We start from the raw sequence: 26,748 nt of genomic DNA, 5'->3' as shown, positions 1-26,748 counted from the left end.
CGGGGCCGGGGGGAAGACGACCCTCAGTTTAGCCTCGAGGAACGCACCGTTGGGGGCGGGGGCGGGGGAGAGAGGGCAGCCTGGAGTTGCACGGAGCGCGCGCCCGGCTCTAAGAAGGCGGTGGTGGCGGCGCGCCGAGCGCGGCCTGGGGGACGAGCTGGAGCCGGCGGGAGGGGCAGTGAGGCGACGCAGGGGCGGGCACGCGTGGCGGGGTGCAGTAATGGGGACCTGGTGCGCGCAGTGCCCCGAGGGCTGTCGCGTGGAGGAACAGCAGGCACCGCTCGAATTTTGGAAATCAAGTTGAACCTGGGAATTCAGGGACGCGCAGGCGCTGTGCCGTCTCCCACCCTGCTCTGCCTGCTCAAGTATTCCAGAGCTCTGCTGGGGACATAATGGTCACAATCCTGAATGCTTACGGCGACACTGCGAGGGAGGGACTACTTATCTCCGTATTACGAACTAGGAGTCCGAAACTCCGGGGTTAAATTACTTATCCAAGGTGTGATCCAAGGTCACACAGCAAGTAATTAGCGGAGGGAGGATTTGAACCCGGCCCTCTGCAACTCCCCGCCTGCGTCCATTAACCTTCCTGGGACCCTGTGGGGCTCACCTCCGTCGGTGAGCAGCTCGCGAGGCCCGGCTCCGCAGTGACATTCACCATGACGGTGTGGGGGGCTTGGCTCGGGTTTTGCTTCAGGGAAATGGAGCTGGCACTCCCACCTCCCCGCGGGGGGAGAGGAGTAGGGCGGGCAAATCATTTTACAGAAGTGTTTCCTTAACTGCAGGCACAACCACTAGTGGGTCACAAAATCTATCTTTTAAAGAAAGACCAACATTAAAAAATAACAGCTTCCTTGCACAAGGCAAGGGTAGGTTTTGTGTGGGAAACGCTTCTTTCAGACGTGTGTCCTCAGTTGTAATCTGAAGTGTGTTCTGGCCATGCTCTGAGGGTGGCATAGAACAGGCCCTGGGGCTGAGGCCGGGAGGCTGGCCCCTCCATTCTGTCCTCAGGGCCCAGCGCTGCCCAACTTGGAAGCTGATGAAACCTGGCCTGGCGGCTGGCGTGAATGCACCTGGCCCCTGCGTGGGGGGGGGGGGGAGGGAAGAGGCCTCCTTGCTCCTACATCCCTGTCATCTAGAGGAGGCCTGTGCCCTGGGGGTGGAACGCAGTGACTGGACTGGACTTCCTGGTTCTCCAAGCTGGCCTCTGGCAGCAGAAGTCCCACGTGAACATTTATTGGTTTGAGCTTCAGTTGTTGGTTTCTTGGTTCCACCACACCCCAACTCCATGCATTCATTCATCCACCCATTCATTTAGCTTATTTGTGCGCCTTTGTTGGAGCTATCTTCCCCTTGTCCACCCACCGACCCCAGACAGCCTTCAAAAATGTCAGAGGTGCCTGCCCTGGGAAGCATTCCCTGACACTGATGCTGAAAACTTGTGCACCAGTGCCGAATGGAATCTCGGAGACAGAGTTTTGAGTGAAGTAGAAAAGAACAGCTTTATTGCTTTGCCAGGCAAAGGGGGACACGGCAGGCTCGTGCCTTGAAAACTGTGTCCCAATCCGGGAGGATTTGGTGAGGAGTTTTATAGCAGTGGTTCAAGGGTGGGGTTGCTGATAAGATTAGGGTGTGTGCAGGGCCTGCACCCCTTTAATGTGGTCTCAGGTAATCTCCTGGTTCCTTTAATTTGGCCTCAGGGCGTCTTCCCTGGAATGAAGAATGCCAACATCTTCCATTTGTTAGGCTTTTAGTTCTGTAAAGAACTCAAAGATATTGTTATGTGTATCCCCTGAGGCAGAACCAGGACCTGCCCCAAGGCTGCACTATTGTTTCTTGGCTGCTCCTCCCTTGTCTCTGCATCCCCTCCCCTCTCTGATTAGCAGCTGTTCGAATCTGCCCTTTGGAACTCAGGGAAGGTCATGGAGGCTGGAGTCTGTTCCCTACAAACAAGAAATGGGGGACAGAAAGGCTTCTGTGCCCAGGAGCCCCACAGGGTCCTGCTCAGTTTCAACACCTGCATGCTGTGGCCCCCTCCCCTTAGCTCCCGTAGAATCTGGTACCAAGGGCTCTTCATTGTGGTTCTTTTCCCATAGAACTGCTTGTTTATCCTCTACCAAACTTACCTGGCAACAACTGGACTTCCCTGGCTAATCTGCCCAACCTATTTCCCACCCCAAGTCTCCAGGCTGCCTCCAGAGCTATTGCAAAGGCTGGGCTGTCACCTGGTCCCCTTCCTTCCCTCCCTCCCCATCATCCTCTCTGAGTTTTCCTTTTCCTATAGAGCCAGAGCACCTGCTTAGAAATGGCAACAGCCTTCCTTGGCAGGCAGCTCTGCCCAGCTCTCTTAGGCTGCGGGTTTGGCTAGGTCGGAGGGCTGGGCCCCAAGGAAGGGGCTGCTGGGACTGGCTCTGACACTCTGCCCACGGCGCCAGGGTTTAACAGCTGTCCTGCCAGGCCTGGAGGGTATCCGGGCTCTCCTGTGGATGCTGGGCTGCCTGCTGGGCCCGCCTTTGTCTTGTCCTTCTGCAATCTGGACTCAGGCCCCAACTCACAGTGTGAAGCTGCCCTTATGGGTCTGGCCAGATGCCGGGTACTGGGGAGAGGCCTGCCCTGCCCTTGCGATGCCCATATACCCAGGGTGGAGGCAGCTACAGCTGTGCAGAGACAAACCCGTGTGCCAAGGGCTACAATGGGAGCCCCAGGCAGGAGGCCCCATTGCACCTGGTGAGCAGAAAGGCTTCCCAGGAGAGCCAGCCCCAGGCTCACTAGCCTCCCTCCAGCTCGGTGTTATCTCAGGAACAAGGAATGCTGGCAGCCACGGGAGCTCACAGCAGCCTTCAGATGCCACAACTTTCTCATCCTGTGCTCCCCAGACTGTTTCCAGGCTTTTCTGAGTTTATATAATGTTTGCCTCACTTATTTTTTGCACATTTCCAGCCAAATAAACAAGAGCTCCAGAAAATTTCATCAGCAAGGCTGAACCGCTTGATTGAGGTCCTTGATCAGATTTCTTGAACTCTGCAGTAGGCTTGTAGGGTTCGAGTTATGGTCTAGTCCAAGGTGGCTGGTGTCCATCATCATCTTCGGCACTTCTAGTTCAATGCTTTCATCCGCTGCTAACTTGTACTGCAGGTTATTTGATCCCTCTTCCTCTCCTCGGCTTTACTCTACCGTTTCTCTGGTTAGAACAATGGCTTGCTGAAAGAAATATCTGCTTGCCACCCCTGAAACCTGGATGGTGACTTTTCAGGGAGGCTGCATAATGGTCCAGTCAGACCTGGGTTCCCATTCTGACTCTACCATTCACTGATTGTAACCGTGGGCAAATTCCTGAATTGCTCCATGCCCTAGTTTTCAGGTACAAAATGGGCCTCAACAGTATTTCCCTTGGGACTTCCCTGGTGGCGCTGGGGTTAAGAATCCGCCTGCCAATGCAGGGGACACGGGTTCGAGCCCTGGTCTGGGAAGATCCCACATGCCCGCAGAGCGACTAAGCCCATGTGCCACAACCACTGAGCCTGCGCTCTAGAGCCTGCGAGCCACAACTGAGCCCATGTGCCACAACTGCTGACGCCCTACGCGCCTACAGCCCATGCTCTGCAACCAAGAGAAGCCACTGCAATGAGAAGCCCCTGCACTGCAATGAAGAGAAGCCCCTGCTCGCCGCAACTAGAGAAAGCCCGCGCGCACAGCAACGAAGACCCAAGGCAGCCAAAAATAAATAAGTAAACTTATAAAATCCAAACCCCAAAAAAGAGTGTTTCCCTCATGGAGTTGTGAGAATAAACAAAGTGTTTTAACTTCCTCAACGTGTCCCTAAGGCCTTGGTCAAAGACCTGCTGGCACATCAGATTCTCATCAAGTATTGGCCAGAAGTATTAGCTACTAATGAGATACAAAGATTGAGAAATTTGCTCCTGGAAGAGTTGAGGACCTTCCCAAAGGCCGGCCAGTCCCGTGAGCTTTTGTGAATGGACACGAAGTATTTAACAGTGTCCCTGAGGGAGGACGGAGAACGGGAGGGAGGAAGCGGCAGTGCAGAGGTCAGGGAGGCTGGCCTTGCGAGTACATGTCCAAGTCCAAGGCGGCTTCTGGAGCCCATCGCTCCCTCCCTGAGAGGTAGTGGCGCGGACGTCTGTGCTTAGGCTCTGCCTGCACCAAACAGGAGCCACCGCTGCGTTCTGGCTGTCGGCATCCTGGAGTGGGGGCCCTGTTCCCAGACAACTGACACCCCGATGTTCCAGGGATGGGGGCGCACTGACTTGGAACGTGTCCTCTTGGACAGTGAAAACATTGTGATGGCACGCATGGGTCTTCCCGTCCTGTGAGTTCCGTTTTTGCCTCGGGCCTCGGCCTCGTCTTTTAGCACTTCCAACAAGAGTTCTGTGTAAGACTCGCAGCCAGTGGGACCTTGGGAACAACAGCACTCTTGCTGAGCCGTGGGCATGCGCTTCTCCCCTTGTCCACGCCACGTGGTCCACGTTGGCCCCTGGGGTACAGGGAGGTGATCGGCTTTTATCAGGAGATACATGGAACCATTTCCTCCTCCTGAAATAGTCACCGTTACCTCTCAAAATAAGCACTCACTCCTCTGTCGAGGCTGGTTGGTATGTTGATTCGCCTCTGCCCCTTCTGGTGATTAGGGGGACGTCAGGCTGAGGACTCGGGAAGCACTGCTGGGCCAATTTCTACGTGAGGCAGCGGGGGCACAGTATGTGGTCCAGTGGATGGACCTTGAGAAACTACTTGTTTTCCAATTTCCCCATGTGCAGATCTGAGATAATAATATTAGATGAAGAAACCTCTCTGGTTCACACAGCCATTTCCAGTGCTATATGTGTTAACAGCAAGTACTTAGAACAGTGCCTGGCACACAGAAGGTGCTCAGTCAGGCTGAGCAAGGGTGATGATGGCAAGAGGAATGAGGAAGATCCCTGCCCTTAAGGAGCTCACGTAGCCCAGTCGCCTTGTCCCGCAGAGCTACCAGCTGGGATGGGCACTATCCTTGTTGGTTAACACTTCAGCAAGAGGGAAATACGGGACTCAGTTCCTTTGTGTTCTAGTCTCTCTGCTCCCTCAGGTGCCTCATTCCAACTGAAACTGTGTCGTATGATATTGGAAAGGAACAGTATGGCTGCTTGGGGGTTTAAGAATTCATATAACGTGCTCAGCCAGAGAAAAGAGTTTAGAATTCACATCTTCCACCAGGCACAAACTTTTCCCACCCCAGACATACGCACGTATCCATGTTTACTAGTGGGGATGGAAGGAGGGGAGGAAGCTCTGTTTCGGTATGAAAAGAACTAAAAATAAAAACCAACCAAATCAAAAACCAGGACAAAGTTCATGGTCTCTCCATTTGTCTTTAATACTGAACAGTAGTCTTTATACAGTTGTAACATGATTTCAAGAGTAGAAGTAAGAAACATTACTGATAAACTTAAGGGTGCAAAAATATCACTTTTAAGGATGGCTAGTTGAGGCTTTTTTAAACACAAGTTTTTGGGGTTTTTTTAAGTTTTCAAGTTTATAGTGTCATCAACATTTGTTTAATGTCAGAATTACAATGAAGGCCATGAAGCTGTTTCATTTTACAGGGGTGGTTTACTGCAGCCTAAATTCCACGATGCAGAAGCAGTGGTTCGCACACTTGACTGTGCATCAAATCCCCTGGAGGGCTTGTTAAACAGCCCACTCACCCCACCCCAGTCTGTGAGTCTGGGGCGGGGCTCGCGAATCTGCATTTCTAGCAAGTTACCAGGGGATGCCGCCGCCGCCGCCGGTCCCACACCACACTTGGAGACCCACTGCATACAGGAAGCAAGCTCTACCCACAGCGGGGCTGTGAACTGCTGGCACCAGGGCTCTGGCACCGTTCTCGTGTTGGGTGCGGGGAGAGCACCATCTGGAAATCACCGCGGCATTTTGCATTTCTAATCCTTGATCTCACTTCTTTTGTTTGTACCTTCTAGTTAATTAAAAATAAAACGCCGTAAGGTTATTTATCCTTGAAAGGAAAAAACAATCGTTTAGTCCTGCTGAGCACTGCCACGTATTACACACTCTGTTTTTAATTACATTAATTTTTTATTACAAATGAGCCGGTGAAAGCTTACTTCCACTTACAAAAACCAAATCCATCATCATTTACAGCTTGCTTTCTTTGGCCCTTTCCGGGTTTCCAGCCCACCCCCCAACCCTGCGCGTTCTCCCAGCCTGGGTCAGCCAGGACGTCATAGCATGGCACGTAGAGCAGTTCCAGTAACTTATTAGTGGGACACCTGCCTGGCCTCTCCACCTCGCACAGACAACAGGGCACAGACGCACTATCTACCTGAGGATTAGGACGGCTGTCTCTCCCAGAACCGACTAACTGTGGCATCACAATTCCCATTCAGTAGCAGGGTCTCAGCCAGAACCTACTTTCTGCAGAGCAGGAAAGAACCGTCCTGAACTCGGTCCCACCCCGGGGCTGACAGAAGGCCGGGCTGGAGTGGAGTGCTGGGCTGCCGCCAGGGAACAGGCTCAAGAGCTCCAGTCAGCAGACAGCAAAGCCAGGTGGTCTTATTTCTAACACCCCTGGATAATTAAGTGGCTTCCGGGTTTGATAACGCATAACCTTTAAAAAAAAAAAGAAAAAAAGGTAAAATATACTTTCTCACAAAGCGTCTGGCTGCAGCTGGCAAACCAGGACCATGAAATGTTCATGTGAAACCCCGGCAGTAGGGCAGGTGATCGGACAATCCCAGTCTAAGCACAGCTCCCATCTGCACGGCCTCGGGGAAGGGCATTTCTGGACAAAGGTCACATCAGAAGGAAGACAGCGCCAACACATTAGCTTATGTCGGAGGGAAACCAAGTTCTTTTTCTTTTATCCTCACCTCCCCAAGCTTCTGTCCTAGTAAAGAGACTTATAATATCATATAACAAAGAACTTTCAGCGCATGGAGATCGCAGCAACGTGACCAGAGCGCCAGTGGTTGTCCAAAAGCAAAAGACATCAAGTGGCTGGGCTGAGGCGGGAGCGTGACAAGCCACTACCAGACTACGTCATGTCACTGAGGTCAGCTTGGTCCAGATGGGGTGCAGGCTCCCCGGTGCCAAGTCTGCACTGCAACCCACCCAGTGACTCCCATGTCTGCTGCGGGAGCTGAAAGTGTTTCAACTCTGAAACAAGAGGACTACTGAGCTAAGTGACCATAAGTCCTTCTGAGGCTACCGTCAGGGATGCTAACACCCCAGAAGTCCGCTAGCTTGGAGCTTCGGGCCCAGCCTGGGGGACCCAGCACCCGGCTTCGGTCTCCAGGTTCACAACAGTGCCGTCCTAGGCTCTGAAGGGCTGTCCTCGCTACTAAGAACCCTCCTGGGGTTCTGGACGCGACAGCAGCCTCCCTGTGAGCGTTATCAGGCAGCCATGGTGGGACGGCACCCATGTTTTATAGACAACAGACCGACACGGGCCTTGCAAGACAGGAGCTCCTTGTTTGCAGCACAAGCATATTCTGTGAAGGATGGGAGCTGGGCAGGACAGAGTCTTACCTCCTCCTGCCAGGGCAGCCCAGGGGCTGAGCTGCCCCTCGAGCAGGGCCCTGGAGGAAGAGGCCGCTGCGTCTGACGGCCCCTCGGGGCCCTGTCCTCGTGTCCCGACTGTGGTCGGGGACAGCGCCACCTGACTGCAGGGCTGAGGACCCTTTGGCTTCACCTTCTCTCTGCTCTTGATGGACAAAGAACAGTCTTCAAAAAGAAAAAAAAAATCTTAAAAAACCTGGGAGTGGAAGAAATGCCAACGAGAGTTAGACGAAGAGGGAGCACTGACAGTAGTGCGTTCTGTGTTTTAGAACTTCAGCTTTCCAGACAGTCCGAATTTTGTTTTGTTTACAAATTTGTCCTGTGTACAAGGTAACGCCAAATGGTCGAAATTCCAGAGTGGGAAAACAACAACTATTTATCAGTTGGTTTGAGATCTTCAAATGCTATGCGTTCTCTAGAAAGGTGGTAATGGTCTCACTTGACAGGGAAATTACCAAAAGGAAGATCTTGGCTCTGCCACCTTCACTTACAGAAGGTAAAACACTTAGCGGAGACAGATTTCTGCTGGAGTTAAGACTACATTTTTCTTCGCAGCCCTTAATCTCACGAGGTGAGAAGGAGTGGAAGTTGCCAAGTTGTTGGCTACCAGACCCATCAGTCTGTTTAACTCTGGCTAAAAGCAGAGAATAATGGGCAAGTTACCAAGTTTCTCCCCCGACTCTGGCGTGAAGATCCTCATGTAACATACATGCTGCGACTTCCAATTGCCACACGGTAGCGGCACACAGAGCGCATTGTGATTCTTCACGGTTCTCACAAAGACAAGATCAAAAATCAGGACGAAAAACTAAAGGTATTTGCTTTTCCAGCTGGAGTCCCACTCTGGCAAATGCTCTCCATGGTTCATTACCCCATTCTACACCCCACCTCACCAAACCAGTGGAGGAGAAATGCTCTTCCAAGAAACAGAAGTCGAGCTCTTTCTGTTTGTTAGCCGTCATATTCTGCCAGTTTTTTAGCAATGACGAGTACAGCACGAAGTACAGAGGCTGAAGGAGAGAGAAAGCCCCACGGCTACAGGAAGTGCCTCTAAGCCTAGTAGGGGTGTCGCGGGCATCCACTCCGCCCCCCCCCCCAGTCCACCACTCAGGGTCAGGGGACCACTTGCAAGGAACCCAAAGCATCAGGATCACTGATGAGGAAACCTAAGCCCCTGGCATGCTCTCTCTGCCAGTCTGGAGTCTGACTGGGCCGTGGGCATGGTCTTCAAGTGAACACTGGTCTGTAGTGACTGCTCAGTCCTGGTACAACAGGGTGGGTCTCAGGATCAGGTCACGTAGGCCGGAGGTTACATCTCGGGCCAAGCAGCTCTGACAAACACATGAAGAGGCGGCCTATCGGAGAACGGCTCCTCCGAGGCCAGAAAGAGCAGTGGCCCTACAGGGAGAATGCCGCAGTGACGGGACTTTAAGCAATTTTTCTTTCTAAACAGATTGCTCTTCGGCTTCAGCCCAGTCTGGTCTACAACAGCCACTGTTTAGCAAACACCTTAAATCAGCGAGCCTGCCGGCTCTAAATAGCCCCACACATTTAGTGGTTAAGCCTCGGCGTCACAGAACTTGGTCCCTGAAGCCTGGGGAGAAGCTTACTCACTCATGACCAGCGTGTTCCCAACAGGCCCCGCTGACACACGTCAGTTTCAAGGGGCACAGTAAATCTGGTAACGCCCAGATAATGGCATGGCGTTTAAACAGGGCAACCCTGTAATTCATCAAGAAGCCGGCTGCTTCGTGTCACGTGGAAAGTGGGGATTACAGTACTGAGACAAGGTCCACGTGGATATTTAAAAAGACGTGTACATTTTAATGCAAATCTAAGGACCAGCCCTGTCCTCGGTTTGTAGAAGGCTATCTTAACAAAGTCTCAAAACTCTGTAAAACAAATAATCTAGTATCCTACACCTGAAGCCCTTTGTAATAATCACTTTTTTTTCTAATTTGAAAAGAAATAACTTATATGTCACATAGAGTTGAGTGTAAACGTGGATGTCAATCACCCTTTTAGTTTTATAAACCTGCTTTTAGCTTTCATCAACAGGCAGATTTCCTTACCTACCATGATATAATACCCTTCTTTAAAAAACTGTTACAAATATTTATTAAAAAGTGCAATTCAAAGGTTAGCTAGGCAAGTACATCATTACAAACCACGCACACACACACACACACACACACACACACAGAAAACAAAAGCCCAACACAAACAAACGATACAAACAAAACAAGAAAAAAAAGCGTGCTGAGGAGTGGACCCCAAGAGATGGGGAGCTGGAAGTCAAAGCTAGAACTCTACCCAGATGTTGCTGTGCTTCCCAAGTGCAAAAAAGATAGTGAGGAGAGACCTGCAGCCTCCACTGCCAAGTGCTGGCTCTGGGCGCAGCTGCTACTTCAATATTAGGTTTTCATCAGGGAGGTTATAAAAATATCCTATATACATGTGTACACGGGAGGCATTTTAAAAGTCATCAGAAGCGTGAAGGGTACAGTGTCTCAGCAGTTTCAGCTACTAAAACCCAACTGAAGTGTCTGTCATTTAAATTTCGATTGGCTCAGTTATTTGAATGGATGATAAAATTGAACTGTCATCTCAGGGAAAAAGGAACCAAGTTCACCTACCCATCCTTGCAATCACTCACAGGGTAAGAAAAATCTGGTCCAGAACTAGCCTTGACATTATAGTTTCTGAGTAAATGTAATCAACGTGCTGCCCCCGCCCCCCCCCCAGCCCCCAAGGCAGAGTGCTGCAGGAATAAAATAACTGCCCATGACACCACCTCGGGATCTCAGTCCACTCACGTGAGCTGCTCATCTAAGGGTCACTCTAGAAATGCAACTTGCACCTCTAGGGAGGAGGCTGTAGGATAGCGACATGAATCCAGCAAGGGCCTGACCCTGGTGACCTCACCCGCCCTCTCCAGCTGTGTCCTGCTGCCCTGTCCTCCCTTCCATTCAAGCCACAAGTTGCCAGCACCCCCAAAGCCCAGTGCTTTTCATTCTTTTCCATTGGTTATTCCTACCACAAAAAACTGTGCTCGGGGAAGCACTTTCACCCTAGCACTTACCCCTGAAAAACCAGTCACTGCATCTTCTGTCACAAAGTACTTCCGAGCCCTCTGTCCCCACTAACCGCCAGCTTTCAGGGGCAAAGGGACGCTGCCGCGACAGGATGTGAAACCCACCCAGGGGCCCACATCCCCGATGGATGCCCCTGGATGGGCCAGCGCGTGCTGTCTGGCGGGGGAAGGGTCTGAGCCGGGGGTGGGGGGCAGGAGGAGCTGCCAAGACGGATGGAATGAGCAACAGGCAACACGAGCCGAGTCTGCGAATTTTTCTGGATTCCTCGAAGGCCCTCCAGGGGGAGCGAGGTCCAGGGGGGCAAAGCAGGGCCCGCTGTCCTCGGATCCAGGCCAGGGGGCACCAGGAGTGTGCAGTCGTCGACTTCCTCTTCCCGCCGGCCCTCCCCAAGCTGGGCTGAAGGACCTGATCTCCATGGTGGGGTCACAGAGAGAAAAGTCAGCGCAGGCTGTGTTTCCAGGCGAGGGACGCGAGGGGCGGGCACACCGTGCGCTGCTTCTCCCTCTCCCCTCAGGTTCCTGTGCAGGAGGAAGCGAGCCGGGGGCCACGCTGTCACAGCACTAAGAAGAGGATGAGCACGACCAGGAGGACCACGAAGAGGACAGCGATGGCACACCACTGGCGCCGATCTGGAAGGCAGGACACGAGGGTCAGCTCTCCCGGGACTCGACGTACCCCAAGATACAGTGACAGGAAACTTAAGGCAACACCTGGATGCAGACAGAATGGGCAGAGGCCCTGAACCTGCGCGGGCACCTGGACTCTTACCGCTGCTCTGAACCTGCCCGGGCACCTGGACTCTTACCGCTGCTCTTCCTGGCCTGCACTGCACGTGCATTCACAACCCTGCCCGTCCCCTGAAAGCCAGCCTTGTAACAAGTACCTGCTTTGTGTCTCAAGTCTCTAATTAAAATCTATGGATCACAGTTCTCTTCTGGCAGTTACCACATCCCTGGAAAAGATGTTGGCGTTGGTATTACAGATCAGAGCTCGTCAGCTTTAATCTCCCACCAAAATCAAATCATTTAAACAGTAATCATGTTCTTTTCTTAATGAGCACAATGGAAGGATAGAAAGGAGATGAAAGCTACTGCTGGTCACTTCAGGAAACAATGAGCTGAAAAAGCAAGCTGCAGTGATCACGGGGTGATGAACTTCACACCACCCCTGGGCAAGAAAGATCACTTAACCAGTAACTGTGTTAAAGTAACTGACACAGCTTATCTATAAATAAAAGTGGAATGTCTTTTCTGAAGCTTTCTGCCCTACTCACAATTTAGAAGAGGTGCAGTAAACAGAGTAGCCAGAATCCATCTAAATGGCCTAGAGCAAGGAGGCCCCGAGGGACAGAAGGGCCCACACAGGCTCCCGCCCACAATCCTGACTGCGTCCCCCTAACTCTCAGGGCTGCTGGGAAAACTACACAACACGAATACCCTTGCACCCTCTGCGGGCCCACAGTCGGGGCACAGGATGCTGTCTGTCGTCAGGACGCACCCTTCACTTGGGCAGATGTAGGAAGAGCAAGCCTCTCCACAGAGGAGCCCTGCTGTTTTGCACAAAGGGTCAGGCTGAGATAAAGCCTGACAATGCAGCTCAACTGCTGGAAGTAAGAGTTCCATTTAAGTAGAAATATAAAGGTGCATACACTGATTCACCGAAAGTTTATTTGAAAGCCTGCAGATTTTCGCACACCAGAGCTACTGAGAATCACATTATAAAAAGGTCTGAATCTAAGAAAATACACTGCAGAACTCTCCACAAAGCAATGCGCCAAGTCCACAAAACATGTACTTCAGTTACTTAAATGCCACGGACGGCAAAGTCTTAGAACCGGCCAAGAGAACTGCTACCAAACAGTAGTGAGTAAAGCAAGTACCTTCCTAGTGGCTCATCCTGCTCTCCATCACACATGCCAGAAACTCACTTAGTAACTGGGGATTAGGGTCAAGACCTCAAGTCCATCTGTTCCTTTTCTGAAACAAGACTAGTCCAAAAGGTGTGGGGAAGCAGAGCTGGCCTATAAGAATAATAGATAATAGATTATGGTATTAATAGATAATAGTATTAATCTGTTTAACTATCACTTCAGTGGTCCAGAAAACTCAAGTACCTAGCATTCTTTCATCTATTTTTAAATGTTTATGACAATTTAAAAGCCCTCTCATTAAAATGATTAGTCTATATTCTAGGATGATACAGTCAAGGTAAATGCTTCCTAACAAGGCATCCTGCCATCTCAGACCTCGATTTCCAATACTGAACCAGCTTCCCGTCAGCCTCTACCCAACTCTCCTCCCACCTCCACTCACTTTCTCTTCTGCAACTGAACTAAATAGGGGTTTTCATCAAGGAGGACAGCCATCACACAAGCTAGCACAACCCAGGAATGCTCTTTTAAATGCACTTTCCTCTGAAGTGTTAAGTTGCTTCTAGGAAGCATGAACTGGGCAACCCCGAGCTGTTACCCTAGCAGACTTACCCCCAGAAGGGGCGGGTATACTAACCACAAGGGCTTTTGTGACCTCAAGTCACAAAACCAGCTTTTTGCAAGCTCAGGACCTGCCTCAAAAAGTCAGGGGGAAAAAGGGGACTCCACAGGTTTTTTCCCCCTCCCAATATAGTCTCATCCCCTAAAGAGAAAAGATGAACAACAGAATTTGGGAAAGTGAGGGGAAGAAAACCTTGGTATCCACACAAAAGAATATACTTTTTGAGGGTAGGAGATTGACAAGATTAGTCTCTCTTGGGTCATTCAAAATAGTAAGCATGGCGTCTTGGGTGATTTCTGCCCAGGAAGCAGCCAGCACTGGGCGGGGGTGGGGGGGGGCGCGGAGGTCTCGCCTCTGCAGGGCTGTGGAGCATGGGCATTCAGTTACTGCCTAATCAAACTTCAGCGTGTCTTGACACTCTTTATGCACAGGCTTGGTTGAAAAGCAGTGAACTTTCCTAAAAGTTATGGAGGAAAACAAAGACAAACACAAATTGCCTCGCTGTCAAATTGCAGCCAACACCGCCAAGTAGGAGGCCCCGAGCAATTCTCTGGGGAGCAAACAGAGATTAAAATGAGCCCCACAGGCAAGCTGTCCAAACCTAAGGGCCTTTCAGGCTAAAGGCTCTGTTTCCTGGCTCTCTTTCTTAGACAAACATAACTGAAGTTCTTACTTTGCTCCCCAAACTTTTCTTCTGGGAGCAAGTAGGAGAAGGCATAAGCAGGCCTAGTGCTATTTATACACACCGAAACACTTACCACAATGCAAGTACTTTTCTAAATTATTCATACCCAGAATGCTGGGGACAAGGACACAGTGCATCTTTGTTCCGCTGCTCTTCTCCAAACAAAACTGGTGCTGAAGTAGCTACTTGACTTTGCGACTAATACATAAACTAGTGAGAGATCTGGTTGAAATTGGTTATATAATACTTCAGTAAAACGCTTTTTTTTTTTAAAGAGGGGTTGGGTGGAAGAGGAGAGAATAGAGGGAAGCAGGAGAGGACTTTGCAAACCTCCCTCTAGGTGTGTGGAAGATGAACTAAGCTGGTGCCTGCCGCAGGCAATGAAGAGCCTGCTAGAAGCATGAAGATATTTGCCTCTGGAGAGAATGAAGGAAACCGGGAAGCTAGGAGCTTCCCTTTGTCTTGAATATAACAGGTCCTTTGCCCCCAGGGCCATCTTCCACCTGTCTTATCCTTTATTTTTTTTCAAACAAACATTTACTATGTACTAATACGTGAGAGACACCATTAAACGCTTGTACACTAATTATTATTTCATTTAATCCTCACAATGACCTTGAAGAATGTCTCAGTTCCTCCCTTCACCCGGAGACTCCCACAAATAAAGGGAAAAAAAGATACTGGATTTTCTTTTGACTTAAAAAGGTATTATTTCTCATATAATAGGGAAGATGGGTTGTAGTAACAAAAAAAATAGTCACTGGAAAACATCTTCCTACACAGTAACTAATTTGAAAAATGTTGCTTCTTTATCTCCAGCCCGGTGCGAATTTGCTGGAATAGTTTACTACAAATTTAAATAAAAACAGTTTAAATGAGATCTGCAAGGCCATCTTATTCTGAAATGGTAGAGGTTTTTCTTTCGGTGAAAAGTCAGTCCAGGAGAAACAGTAACTGGCTCTTAATTACTGTTTTAAAATGAATTCCCTATTTTGGCAAGGAAATAGGAAAAAAAAAGAAAAAGAAGGATTTTGTAATTGTAAAGAAAGTTACTCCACCAGAAGGAACGTCATCTGACACCATCAGCCTTGCACGGTGCGGACCACAAAGGCACTTCCCAGGTGAAGGCCACGAGCAGGAGACAAAGCCCGTGCGTGCTGGTCTTCTACTCTCTGACCCCAAAGCATGAGAAAAATGTGCCAGAGGAAAGGGATCTGAATGGGCATACCTGTGAGAGACCCCCTAGACTGTGTCTCTAGAATTTAGTAAGAATTCTCGAGCTTAAAAGCGCATACATACCACTGGTCATGTGAGATACTTTTGCAAGTTTCTTCATCACATTGTCCAGCCGAGACTGAGTGCTCTCCAACTCGTGAGAGAAATCATCCAACATACTAGAAAGACAAGCAGACGCAGAAGGCAGCTGGTCAGCACAGTCTCCAGATACACTGGCCATGGATCCGGGCCTCAGTTTTAGCAAACATCCAACAGGCAACGTTGGGGTCAAGCCCCCAGTCTTTTATCCTTAGGACAAGGTATGTTTTTGATTTCAGAACTTTGGAAATTTAAAGAAGTAGTAAGTTACATACACTGTGTATTAGCCAAGACCCCAGCAGGGTCTGGGACAGTCCCCATAATCAAACACACAAGTTACTATTTCTGCAAAGAAAACTATGAGGAGTCATAGCTGCAGTCAGTTCAGGTTAGGTTTTTCTGTAACATGAGTTTGCTGAAAAATTTTTTTTAATTTTGAATTTTTTAGAGCTTTCTAGATTTCAGAATTGCAGACAAGGCCAGTGTGGACCTGACCATACAATAATACAAACTCAGCAGCAGTGCAGTGTAGCAGAAAGAACGCGGTGTGAAGCCAGACAACCAGGCTTTGCCACTTGCTTCCTTGGACAAGGGACCCTGTTTGCTTATCTGTAAAATGGGGCAATCCTATCAGCGCAGCTTCCCTGCCAGGGTTCCTGTCATACACAAAGCACTTTACAGCAGTGTGAGTTAAGAAATACACTTTGATCAAATAAGCACCTCCTTTAAGGCACCCTGTGCTTTAGCATAAAGCTGGCGGCCTCAGAGCTGAGTTCCTGACAGTGTGTGCACCTCATCTACACCCACAGAGGACAAGCTCACACTGGTTGCTGTCCAAGGTGCAGGTGGGAAAGAAGACACCAAAATACTTATACCAACGGTGTTTAATTTCATAAATTACTAAGCATTCCAGACTTTTCAACTTAAGATTAATATGTGATTATCCTGAGGCTGGAACGTGACACACCAATTAGCACCGGCGGGCTTATTAACCACGCTTTATTCCCCTGGCAGCATCAAGGGCAGCTAGAACTACCGGTCTTGGGCTGTGCCCACATGAGGCACCTGAGAGCCCTGCAGGATTCCGGCAACCAACTCCTCATTAAGTCAATCATTAAATAAACTCCATGTTGACAACTAAATAAACAAGCCTTTGTCCCTTACCTGAATTTTCAAATTAAAACATTTGTTGCTCATTTTAGATCCTGGTAGCATCTGGGTCCTGCAGCTGGCAGACCTATCCGGGCAGGGCCAAATGCTGAGCTACTTTTCTTACTGAAGACAAAAACGGGTAAGTCATCCAACCTCCAGCCCAAGTACACCCACTAACCACCCACTAACCAAGTTTCTAGCCCAGCTCCAACTAACTCAGCGCTGTCCAAAAGAAATACAATGTGAGTCACATATGCCACTTAGTATTTTTTAGTAGCCACATTAAAAGGGGGGGGGAATTAATTTTAACGACCTATTTAGCCCAATATACCTAAAAATTATCATTCTGACATGTAATTTTACATTTTATTCATACTAAGTCTTCAGAATCTGGTATGCATTTACGCTCAGGCCCTTCTCAGTTCAGACTGGCCACATTTCAAGTACTTGATGGCTGGTGGCTATTGTACTGGACAGCAGAGGTCTAAGTCCAAGACCCATGTTTTTTCCTTTTAATTTACTTACTATTTTTATTAGAGTTATACACATACACGGTTTGTAGAGCTAAACAGACCTACAAGGCCTCTTATAAAAAAAAAAACACAGCTGTCTCGCATCCCCGAGGGCCACTGCTTTCAGCCCCTCACACTGTTCTCTCGGTGCTTTTCTCCAGTTTTTGAAGCTACACGCTGGCACTTCAGTATCTTGACCCTGCTGACTGCGCACAACGAAAAGCTAGGGCTTGGCCCTCCTCCCATTCCATACCCCACATCAGCATCCTTCCCACTTCTCTTGCCCCTTCCTTCCTTCCAATATAACTGGGTCACGGTTTGATAAGGTCAACATTCAGGGTTTACACTATCATAAGTGAGGAAACGCTCCTCTCCCAGCTCGGGGGTTTGGGGCATGAATCACACCGCTCCTTGGCTCTCCCCTCTGGCTAGCCGAAGATTTGGCTTTCTCAGGTCTGTTGAGTCAGTAACCATTCATCTATTTTGCAGTATCTAAAATGTAAAGGTCATTGCTTCTTATTCCAAGCTCTATGTCCCCATAGATTTTATGCCGTTAAAAAAAAATTCCTGGGCTTCCCTGGTGGCTCAGTGGTTGAGAGTCTGCACGGGTTTGTGTCCCGGTCTGGGAGGATCCCACACGCCACGGAGCAGCTGGGCCCGTGAGCCATGGCCACTGAGCCTGCACGTCCGGAGCCTGTGCTCCGCCACGGGAGAGGCCACAGCAGCGAGAGGCCTGCGTACCGCAAAAAAAAAAAAAATTCCCTCTGTTCCTGTTCTAATGGACTTTAGAGAAAAAGCAGAGATAAGAGGTTGTGTTCAGTTCACCATCTGTAACCAGAAGTCTGCCAGGCTCTACCTCTACCCAACCAGGGAAACTGCTCAAGTAATTCGTCCTTTCCCATCCCCACAATACATTTGAGGGTAAGAATGCATTTTAGACAAATTAAACTGCATGCCTAGATTCTTATTCTGCCAGCTTCCGACCTGGTCTCCCTGCTTCCAGTCTTTTCCACCGTGGTTCATCATCTAAACCACAGAATGATGGGCTTCCCCCAAAACATAAACCTGACCACGGCATTACTAACACAACCTTCGCTGGGGCTGTGTTTCCCACTGCCCTTTGAATAAAAAGTCCGAACTCCTTAACATGGCTTCTAGGGCCTTCCCTGATCTGTTCTCTGCCTGACTTCACTTCTGCAACCTCCCTCTCAATCCCCATGCTCTAGACACACTAAACCTCTCTGTTCTGTGCACTTTTTCACCCTGAAATCGTCACAGGGCTCTTTCTTCCTTCCGGTAGGCCCTCCCCTCTCCCCCGCTTCTCCCACCCAGTCTCACCCCACCTGGCTACCTTCTACTCATCCTTCTGGTCCCAGTTAAACCTCTCTTCTCTTCTCAAGGACTTCAGACTGAGTCAGGTCTGCAGTTCAGGCTATTAGGGCCCTCAAGGCACCACGCATCCCCTACCGCGGTAGCCTAGCCCTCCACTTCTGTCATCACTTAACGACTTGCACCATTTATGCAACATCTGTTCCATCCAGTGACCAGTAAACTCTGATGGCAGGGACACTGTCTATTCTCTGGGCTCCTCTGTGGATACCCAGGGGCCTTCCAGTAGAACAAGATGCCCAATTTGAATTTGTAATGAATGAATCCATAACGTTGAACACAAAATCGAGGTAGGAGAGTTTCTGAAATATCCTAGTGGAACGATTATTTTTTTCAGAAAAGGTATTTGTGAAATGGTAAAGGTATTATATATATATGGTAGCATTTAAGAATGCTGTTTTTGGTGTCATACTTCAGGAGTGCTCAAAGAGATTGTTCTTAAGGAAAAATAAGTCCAGTTATATTTTCTTGCGTTTTCTTTTTGTGGGGGAAGAATTTTTTATCAGTTGGAATTAAATTGATACTTTTTTCCCCATAAAATTAAAATTAAAGATACAGAGCAGAAAGGCCAGTTGAATGTAGTGGGAGAGGCATGGGATGTTAAGTTAGCCCATGTCCTATCCTCTTTGGGACAAAAATCTCCACAGAGCTTACACAGCCGTATCAGTTTCACATTCCCATTCACAACAATACTTCAAATACCTGTTTGGAGGAATTTGTTCCTGTTTTTGCAGGTGTTTAAAAATGTTAATAACTTTGCCTAAACCCTGTTGAAAATTGTATCTGACAGATTCGCTTCTTTTGGAGAGGCCATTCTGTGAAACAGAATAAAGATGCAGCTATAAGCAAAATAGCTTTTGGTTTTACTAGCCACGTAACTGTCAGGCTCTTTACGGGTCCTTAAGACGGCTTTTCCCGCCATTTCTCTGCGGCAAGAGGGGCATCTCGGTACTCACACTGCCTGCTCCTCCAGCTCCCCTCCGATGCGCTGGGACATGTTCTTCAGCACCCCGATGCTGCCAGAGACCAGCTCCAACTGCTCATCCTGCTGTTCCACGATCAGCTGGTGCCAGAGAAATGGGAAATCAGCAATTAAAATCCATCTTACCTGGTTCCAAGCCCAGCACTCTAGCAGCTGCTAGCTTCCTTGCCAACTCGGGACAATTCACATTCAGAAGCAAAGCCCAGAAATCAAAGGACCAGACCGTTGCCTCGGAGAACACGCTGCTCAAAAGGCTGGGTTGTAAAGCTACTGATCTCCCCTGCTGATGCAGCTTGTGAGCAGTCAGCGGGGCTTGAAACCACCCAGAGAGATTTACCCTGGTTGGCTGAAGTCCAACAAGGGACAGACAATGGCCGAAAGCACCTGTGCAGTGACCACAGACACATGGGGACGCTTGGGAAGAGGAAGCCCACTGCCAGGGTCAAGGTCTCAATCGGCAACAGCCGGCCACAGCTTAACTACAAGAGAACGTCTGGCAGATCTCTAGATGTGGGAAAACTACGCACACAGAGTCCTTTGCTCCCTCCTCAAGGACAACTAGAGGAGGCTCTGTGACAGCAAGCAGACAACTTCAGAGCCATAGTTACTTTTAACTGTGTTGTAGTCGCCTTTTTATTAAAAAAAAAAAGTGTGCTTGGTTAATAGCAATGTAAGTAGACAAATGGTTAAGCAGACATGCTAATAGAAGAAGAACAAAAGAACACATAACCTACATTGAATATATAAAACACAGTATTTAAGAACCAGTAGTTTTGATGGATAGATAATCCTCAAATCCCCAGATACTTTATTATTAGCTTCCTTTATTAATACAACTACATATCAAAAGCAACAATACAAGTGTAATCAACCTCACTTTCCTTCTACCCCTTAACCTCCACCAAAGCAATCATTTTTATATATAATGGAACCAAAAATTTCAATGAAAAAACAAGGACTGAATTTTTCTCGAAGTGCCTTTGTTGAAATGAACAAAAAGCCCAGCACAGAAGTGGAGGCTGGGGAAGAGGCTGCTGTGTTTTTAAATCAATGGCCTCCTCTGTCAGTTTCGGGTGTCTGGTCTGCTTGTCCTAAGAAATCTAATCAAGATTGGTTCTCTGGAAACTGTCATGCTCTGAAGGATGTTTTAAACAGCCTTTCTATATGCAATCATCACACAGGTAGACTCAGGCAGCTGCAGGGCGAGCTCTGGTCCATCCTGCCTGTCAAGCCCCCGGGGTGGCAGAGGAGCGGGGAGGGAGGTACCTGGCCTCCCACCTCCCTGTGCTCGGCTGGTGGTTCTCAGGTACCTGCTGCTGTGCCTGTTGCTCCTCAATGAAATGGGAGTTGGCCAACTGGAGCTCCCGGTCAAGGCGCCCATATTTATCCATCGTTCCAGTGCTCCAGTTCTGTCCGCCACTGTCTCCTAGCAGGGCCTGCGAGAGTGGGGCAGGGGGCAGCAGGGCAGAAGAAACAAACCATTACTATCTCTGAACAAATACCCCATCACCATGATACAAAGATTTCTCCAAGTGCTCATAAGCTGGCCTCCCTGGGGTCAGCCTTTTATGTAGTGGTGTAGGGTAGTGCCTGTGGGGTACAATTTAAGGAATGCCGGGAAGGGTACTCTCTATTTCCAAGCTCTCCCAACGGGACTCACAAATGGGCTCTGTCCCATTAAAATGCCAATAAGTGTCAACTTGAAATCAACAAACACCCATCTGTGTACTGCTTTGTGGATCTAAAGGCACTTGGTCTCTGTGGGCCAGCTCTTCCTAGCACCCTTGGAAGTTCACCAGAGACCTGTTGTAGGTTATAGTCTAACTGATTCCAGACAGCTAGAGTCCTTTCTATTTAAGTATGACCCAGGGAAGTTTTGGGTTTTGGGAGGGGGGAGGAAAGCGTTCCCTAAAATGACAAGAAGCTAAGTCACAGCCCCTCACACACAGAAGGCGCAAGAACCATCGATGTGTATTCAATGTAACCCACAGATAAATCCCAGTGCCCTTCAGGTGAACTAAAAGGCTACAGGTTTCCCAGACAGAACTGGGGGTTGCTTCACCAGGCAGCACAGTCACAGCGGGTGCGTGACCCTGATGACCCAGGCAAGCGTTGGTCCTGAAGTCAGTTCTCGACCTGGGCCCCCAGATGCCAGGGTCAGGTTTCTCAGTGTGAATTTGAGGAAGTTTGTAGCCAGAAAAGGATAAGTTTGGGAATGTCTTCCTTCCTTGAAGAGGCCAGCCAGCAATGTGAGCTGGCCCTGCCTGGAATGCCCACAAGCCTTTCTGACTTGGCCAAAGTACTGCTCAAACCAGCCCTGCACAAAGAATCGGAAGACGGTGGCGAATAGGATTCTTCTTCCTTGAAGAGCTGTCAGATCTTCTCACCAGGTACTTTTTAGCTCTGGAACTGTTAAAAGCCTACCTGACTACTTGGTTCTGTCTGAAAAGCCCTCCCATAGCCCCTCAATGTTGACATTAGCCTCACCTGACTTTCAGATGCGAATTCAGTCAAATGGCCACACCTGAGGCTAAGTTCAGGGCGGCTCAGGATGCATCTTAGGTTCTGAGCAGTTATGAGAAGAAAATCAGGAGGCCTGAGAGCTTCCAGCAGCCCAGGGCCTCAGTCAAGAGTCTGGATGGTAACTGTCTCTGGTATAAGGCAGACCCAAGGCTTTTTGGGGATGGCTCTGCTCCAAACTGGTTGCAGGGCTGTCAAGATTTCAAAGGTCCTGCTCGTTCTGATGCGAAGGCTCTAAGGACTCTATGGAGGATACTGGGGCCTAGTGATAATTTTTTCAAGGTCAGAGAAAGGCTACAGTGCATCATTAGGCTATGGGCAGAGAACTGGAGCTCCCGGGGTCACAGTCAGGGCTATTTTTTCTAGCTTACCTGTGGTCTACTCTTGGGGGGACATATGTCATGCTGCTAAGAGTCATCTGTGCTTTATTGTGAGGCAGTTTAGATTTCCTCAGTCTGACCTCCAGAAGTCTGGTAGTGGGAAAGAAGATAGAGGGCCCGGAGCACCAAGGACCAGCCTGTGTGTAGGTGCCAGAGGAGGAGGTCCTGGCTAAGCCAGGAGCACCTGGTGCTAGATGAAGAATCGAGGTGGACTGTGCCTGTGTGAGTGCTTAGAGAACCCTGGCCCCGCTTTTCCTTGAAACCCTGTGACTCGGAGACATTTTACTCACCGCCCAAAACAATATTCCCAGCCATACCTGGAAAGGCTACGTATAAACACACATTTTATTTATTTATGTTAGTTCAAATATACTATCTAGAGAATAAAAATTCAAATAGAAGTAATAGAGGATAGGTGTTACTATTCACTGTCGAAACTACTGATACTTCAGGTAACTGTCACTCAACTTCTGTAAGCTGAAGCAGAAACGAAAAGGGGACTCCAAAACTTGGCCAGCCTGCGGCCTTTCACTAGCTTCTCTTAAGAGTTAGTGCCAGACGGGATGGCTAGCTAATGGCTTTCCTAGCTGCACTGAGAAGAGCAAGGAGGGTAAATGGGAAGAAAAAAACAATGACTTGGAAAATGAGATGCAGGGAAAGGAAACAGGATTAAGTTAGGCGATATTTAGAGAGTCCTCTCCCCTTTTCAAGCTTTTATAATACTTGTTTTCAAAATTAAGTGGGTCAAGAAACACCTACAGGTATAAAGTGAGCATTTACATCATAAACTACTGATTCCTAGTTAGTTAAAAATGCCGAGCTGGGCTTCCCTGGTGGCGCAGTGGTTGAGAGTCCGCCTGCCGATGCAGGGGACACGGGTTCGTGCCCCGGTCCGGGAAGATCCCACATGCCACAGAGCGGCTAGGCCCATGAGCCATGGCCGCTGAGCCTGCGCATCTGGAGCCTGTGCTCCGCAACGGAAGAGGCCACAGCAGTAAGAGGCCCGTGTACCGAAAAAAAAAAAAAAAAAAAATGCTGAGCTGATTTCTTGAGTTAACAGTCTAATAAATTCAAGGACTGGGTCTCTTGTAGCTTTTATTTTTGATGTGTCAATATCTGGGCTTTGGTTTCTGAAATTAGGTTTCATAATTTATTTGTAATAACTTATAAAAACTGGACCTCGGGCTTCCCTGGTGGCGCAGTGGTTGAGAGTCCGCCTGCCAATGCAGGGGACATGGGTTCGTGCCCCGCTCCAGGAGGATCCCACATGCCGCGGAGCGGCTGGGCCCGTGAGCCATGTCCGGAGCCTGTGCTCCGCAACGGGAGAGGCCACAACGGTGAGAGGCCCGCGTACAGCAAAAAAAAAAAAAAAAAAAACTGGACCTCACATCAAAAAAACAAAAGATACTTAAAATGGTGAAAGATTTAACACACATTAAATTAACACACATTTAAGTTTCCTCAAATGCTTTACATAAAATTTCAATCATTAAATGTCTAGTGAGTTCTATGCATAGGCAATGTAATAGCAGCTAGAAATAAAAAGAATAAAAAAAAAGAAAAAAGACCATGACACCATCCCTCCTAACTCACGAAGGAGCTTGAGGTCCAGCAGAGAAAGTAAGCAATTACAGCTCTTAACAGAGCGCCTGGTACAAGGAATACGCGCAACAGGTGCAGAATAAATGGCCTGGGGCAAAGGCTCTAAGGTACGCAGAGGGTGCAACCGGAGCCCAGAGGAGGAAACCAGAGGGTGTGAGGGAGGGGGGCGGAGGCGAGGCTGCCTGCCAGCGTCACTACGGGCTCAGCGCACAAGGTCTTCTGCCTGAATACATGATACACGAAGTCAGAATTTTTAAATTCCAAATATCTCTGTATTTTCTTTGATTGATACTGTATATTCTGACATTTACCCACCTGTCTATTTTTCCTTTCAGCTAATGCCTGCACAGATGAAGTTGACATCTGATCCTTCATGTCCTAATGAGATAAATAGAACACCAGAAAACAAATGAACATCCTTAAACAAAATCATGGTTAATATTTTGCACACTAGCAAAATATGCATAATTTATTATTAATTTTTAAACAAAAATACAGCATTCTTTGACTTCTATTTTCAGTCTCAAAAATAAAGGAAATAAAGAGAAGGACATGCCCTTAAAAAGAAGTAACCTGGATACTAAATTTAAGTATGAGGAAAGAGAAAGTACTTCCTGGGTACCTACCATAGGCCGGAAACACTGTTAAATATGTACACATATGATCACTGACTTTCCACAATGCCCCTGTGAAGCTGGTATTACCTTCATTTTACAATTGAGGACACTAAGATCTAGAAAGACTAAGATACTTTCTCAAGGTCACATAGCCAGTAAATGGCAACCCTGAGGTATACAAACAAAAGCTGTGTTCAAGGGCTAGCATCTTTAAGCATAATACATGTAAAAAAAACCATGCACTTTATGATAAAGTATATTTACCATTACATGCCAGAGAATATTTTCAAATAGTGATAAACAGGTAACGTTATTTTATTTGAGTTGCGTTCATGTGAAGTATAGACTATTTCTAACACCAGTATTTTCCAGAGTGGTATCAAAAATAATTTTGTATGCAAAGAAAAATGAATTACTTAATCTAAAAACACTTGGGGATTCCCTGGTGGTGCAGTGGTTAAGAATCCACCTGCCAATACAGGGGACACAGGTTCGAGCCCTGGTCCAGGAAGATCCCACATGCCATGGAGCAACTAAGCCTGAGTGCCACAACTACTGAGCCTGCGCTCTAGAACCCGTGAGCCACAACTACTGAGCCCATGTGCCACAACTACTGAAGCTGTGTGCCTAGAGCCCATGCTCCACAAGAGAAGCCACCACAATGAGAAGCCCGCGCACCACAACAAAGAGTAGTCCCCGCTCACTGCGACTAGAGAAAGCCCGCGTGCAGCAACAAAGACCCAATGCAGCCAAAAATTTTAAAAATAAAAATAAAACACTTTATTAAATATGAGCCATTTGCATCATATTTAACTACAACCCAATATACTTTAAAATAATTTCAGCTGAGTACATGATTATTATAATACAATTTTTCTTGAAAAATAAAAAGGATGCCAAAATACTTTATAATTTCCTGTTGGCAAGTAGGCTATTTTAGAGGTGCAAATGTTGAAGTATTAGGCTTTAAAAAACTTCTTCCAAGACCCAGGACAAGTGAATGGTAGATGAGACAGTGCCACTGCTTTCCTGATTCCTACTATGAGAAGTCTGAATGACAACCACCTTGCTGCAACCTTCAAACTGCCTGATCCCTCGCTCAGCAAATACCGACTGATGCCCAGTGCGTGCCAGAGCACAGCAGTGACGATACAGACAGTGTCCTTGCCTGACGGAGTTCACATCATGGTGGACAAGAGGCAAACAGCAGTCACACACACACTTCAACAGGGTGACTTGCATTTTGGGAAGGAAGGGAGTCAACGGGGCTGAAATCCAGTGGGTGAACGCCACTTTAGAAAGATGGTGGTGACACTTGATCGAGACCTGAGGGCCGAGAATGAGCCCACCACAGAAAGAGCAAGGGCAGAGAATTCCAGGCAGAGGAAACAGCAAGCACAAAAGCCTGGAGGCAGGAAAGGCTCAATGCTTTAGCTTTTGAGAAGGAAGGCCCGATTGTCTGAAGGAGCCACTGTGTGCTGGGTGTCGGAGGGAGGATGTAAGACACGTCTGGCCAAAACACGCAGGGCCTTCAGGCTGCTTAGATTTTATTCCGAGGCAGTGGTTGGCAAACTTCTTCTGTAAAGGAGTAGACATTAAATATTCAGCCTTTGTCACATTTTTTTTTTTAACCACCCTTTAAAAAAGGTAAAACCATTCTTAGATCTCATAGGCCACAGACTGCAGGCCCCTGCTCTAAGGCAATGGAAAGCCCTTAAAATATTTTGAGCAGGGCCATGGAGTATTCTGGTTCATGTTTTAAAAGATCGCTTTGGTTATTCTGTGGGAAAAATGTTGGCAATTAAGCAAAGCAGAAGTAAAGAGATCATTTTACTGCCACACATTAAAGTGCTGCCCACGATGGGAAAGGCGCCTCTAGGAACAAGTGCCCTGACGTTGGAGGCCTTCAACAAGAAGGTATGTGAGCCCTTGGAAATGACACTGGGCAAGTAGGGTGTCGTTCACCCACTGGATTTCTGAGGGTGCTCTACCTGGGGTCCAGCTGACCCATAAATTCTAAATTTTATCTGTTCACAAACCTCAAAAGAAAAAAAAATTATATATATATATATAAGAAAGCCACCCACAGAAACTGAGAAAAATTTACTTAGTAAAAAAAAGTATCACCATAAAAATGGAGGTATTGGTACATTTAAAACAAGGGAAACTTAGTGATATAAGCCATGTTTCTTAAATGTTTGAGATCTACCTGAGTCAGTCACCTGAGGTGCTGTTAAAAATGCAGGTCCCTGGACCCCACCCAGCCCTACTAAGTCAGACTCTAAGGAACAGTTTAACAAGTCTCCCAGGTGAGAAGCTGTTCGAGAAGCTTCGATCCCCACAAATTCTAGAAGCCTTCAAAGGAGACCATTATGCTGTTATCTCCTGGACTGCAGGATTCTTTTTCTAATTATCAATTAAATTGGAGTTTAAGAT

At 48.1% G+C, this 26,748-nt stretch overlaps 1 protein-coding gene across 2 annotated transcripts in view; it reads right to left on the bottom strand.

Annotated features, from left to right (window-relative positions):
* Positions 1 to 5,350: 5,350 nt before the first annotated feature.
* The window catches only part of STX6 (syntaxin 6), a 45,549-nt gene continuing 24,151 nt past the window's right edge, over positions 5,351 to 26,748 (bottom strand). The window contains exons 4-8 of one of the 2 annotated variants that reach the window (XM_030847621.2): positions 24,011 to 24,073; positions 20,504 to 20,629; positions 19,168 to 19,274; positions 15,144 to 15,238; positions 5,351 to 11,296 (exon numbers count right to left, since the gene is read on the bottom strand). In XM_030847621.2, the coding sequence (XP_030703481.1) occupies positions 11,220 to 11,296; positions 15,144 to 15,238; positions 19,168 to 19,274; positions 20,504 to 20,629; positions 24,011 to 24,073 (468 nt within the window). In that variant the 3' untranslated portion in view covers positions 5,351 to 11,219. The remainder of the gene's footprint in view (positions 11,297 to 15,143; positions 15,239 to 19,167; positions 19,275 to 20,503; positions 20,630 to 24,010; positions 24,074 to 26,748) is intronic. The other variant, XM_060295667.1, reaches the window with a different exon arrangement.

The sequence above is a fragment of the Globicephala melas genome, chromosome 1, assembly GCF_963455315.2.
Source record: "Globicephala melas chromosome 1, mGloMel1.2, whole genome shotgun sequence".
NCBI lineage: Eukaryota > Metazoa > Chordata > Mammalia > Artiodactyla > Delphinidae > Globicephala > Globicephala melas.
The sequence above is the reverse complement of the archived record's forward strand: the minus strand, read 5'-3'. Positions and strand labels throughout refer to the sequence as shown.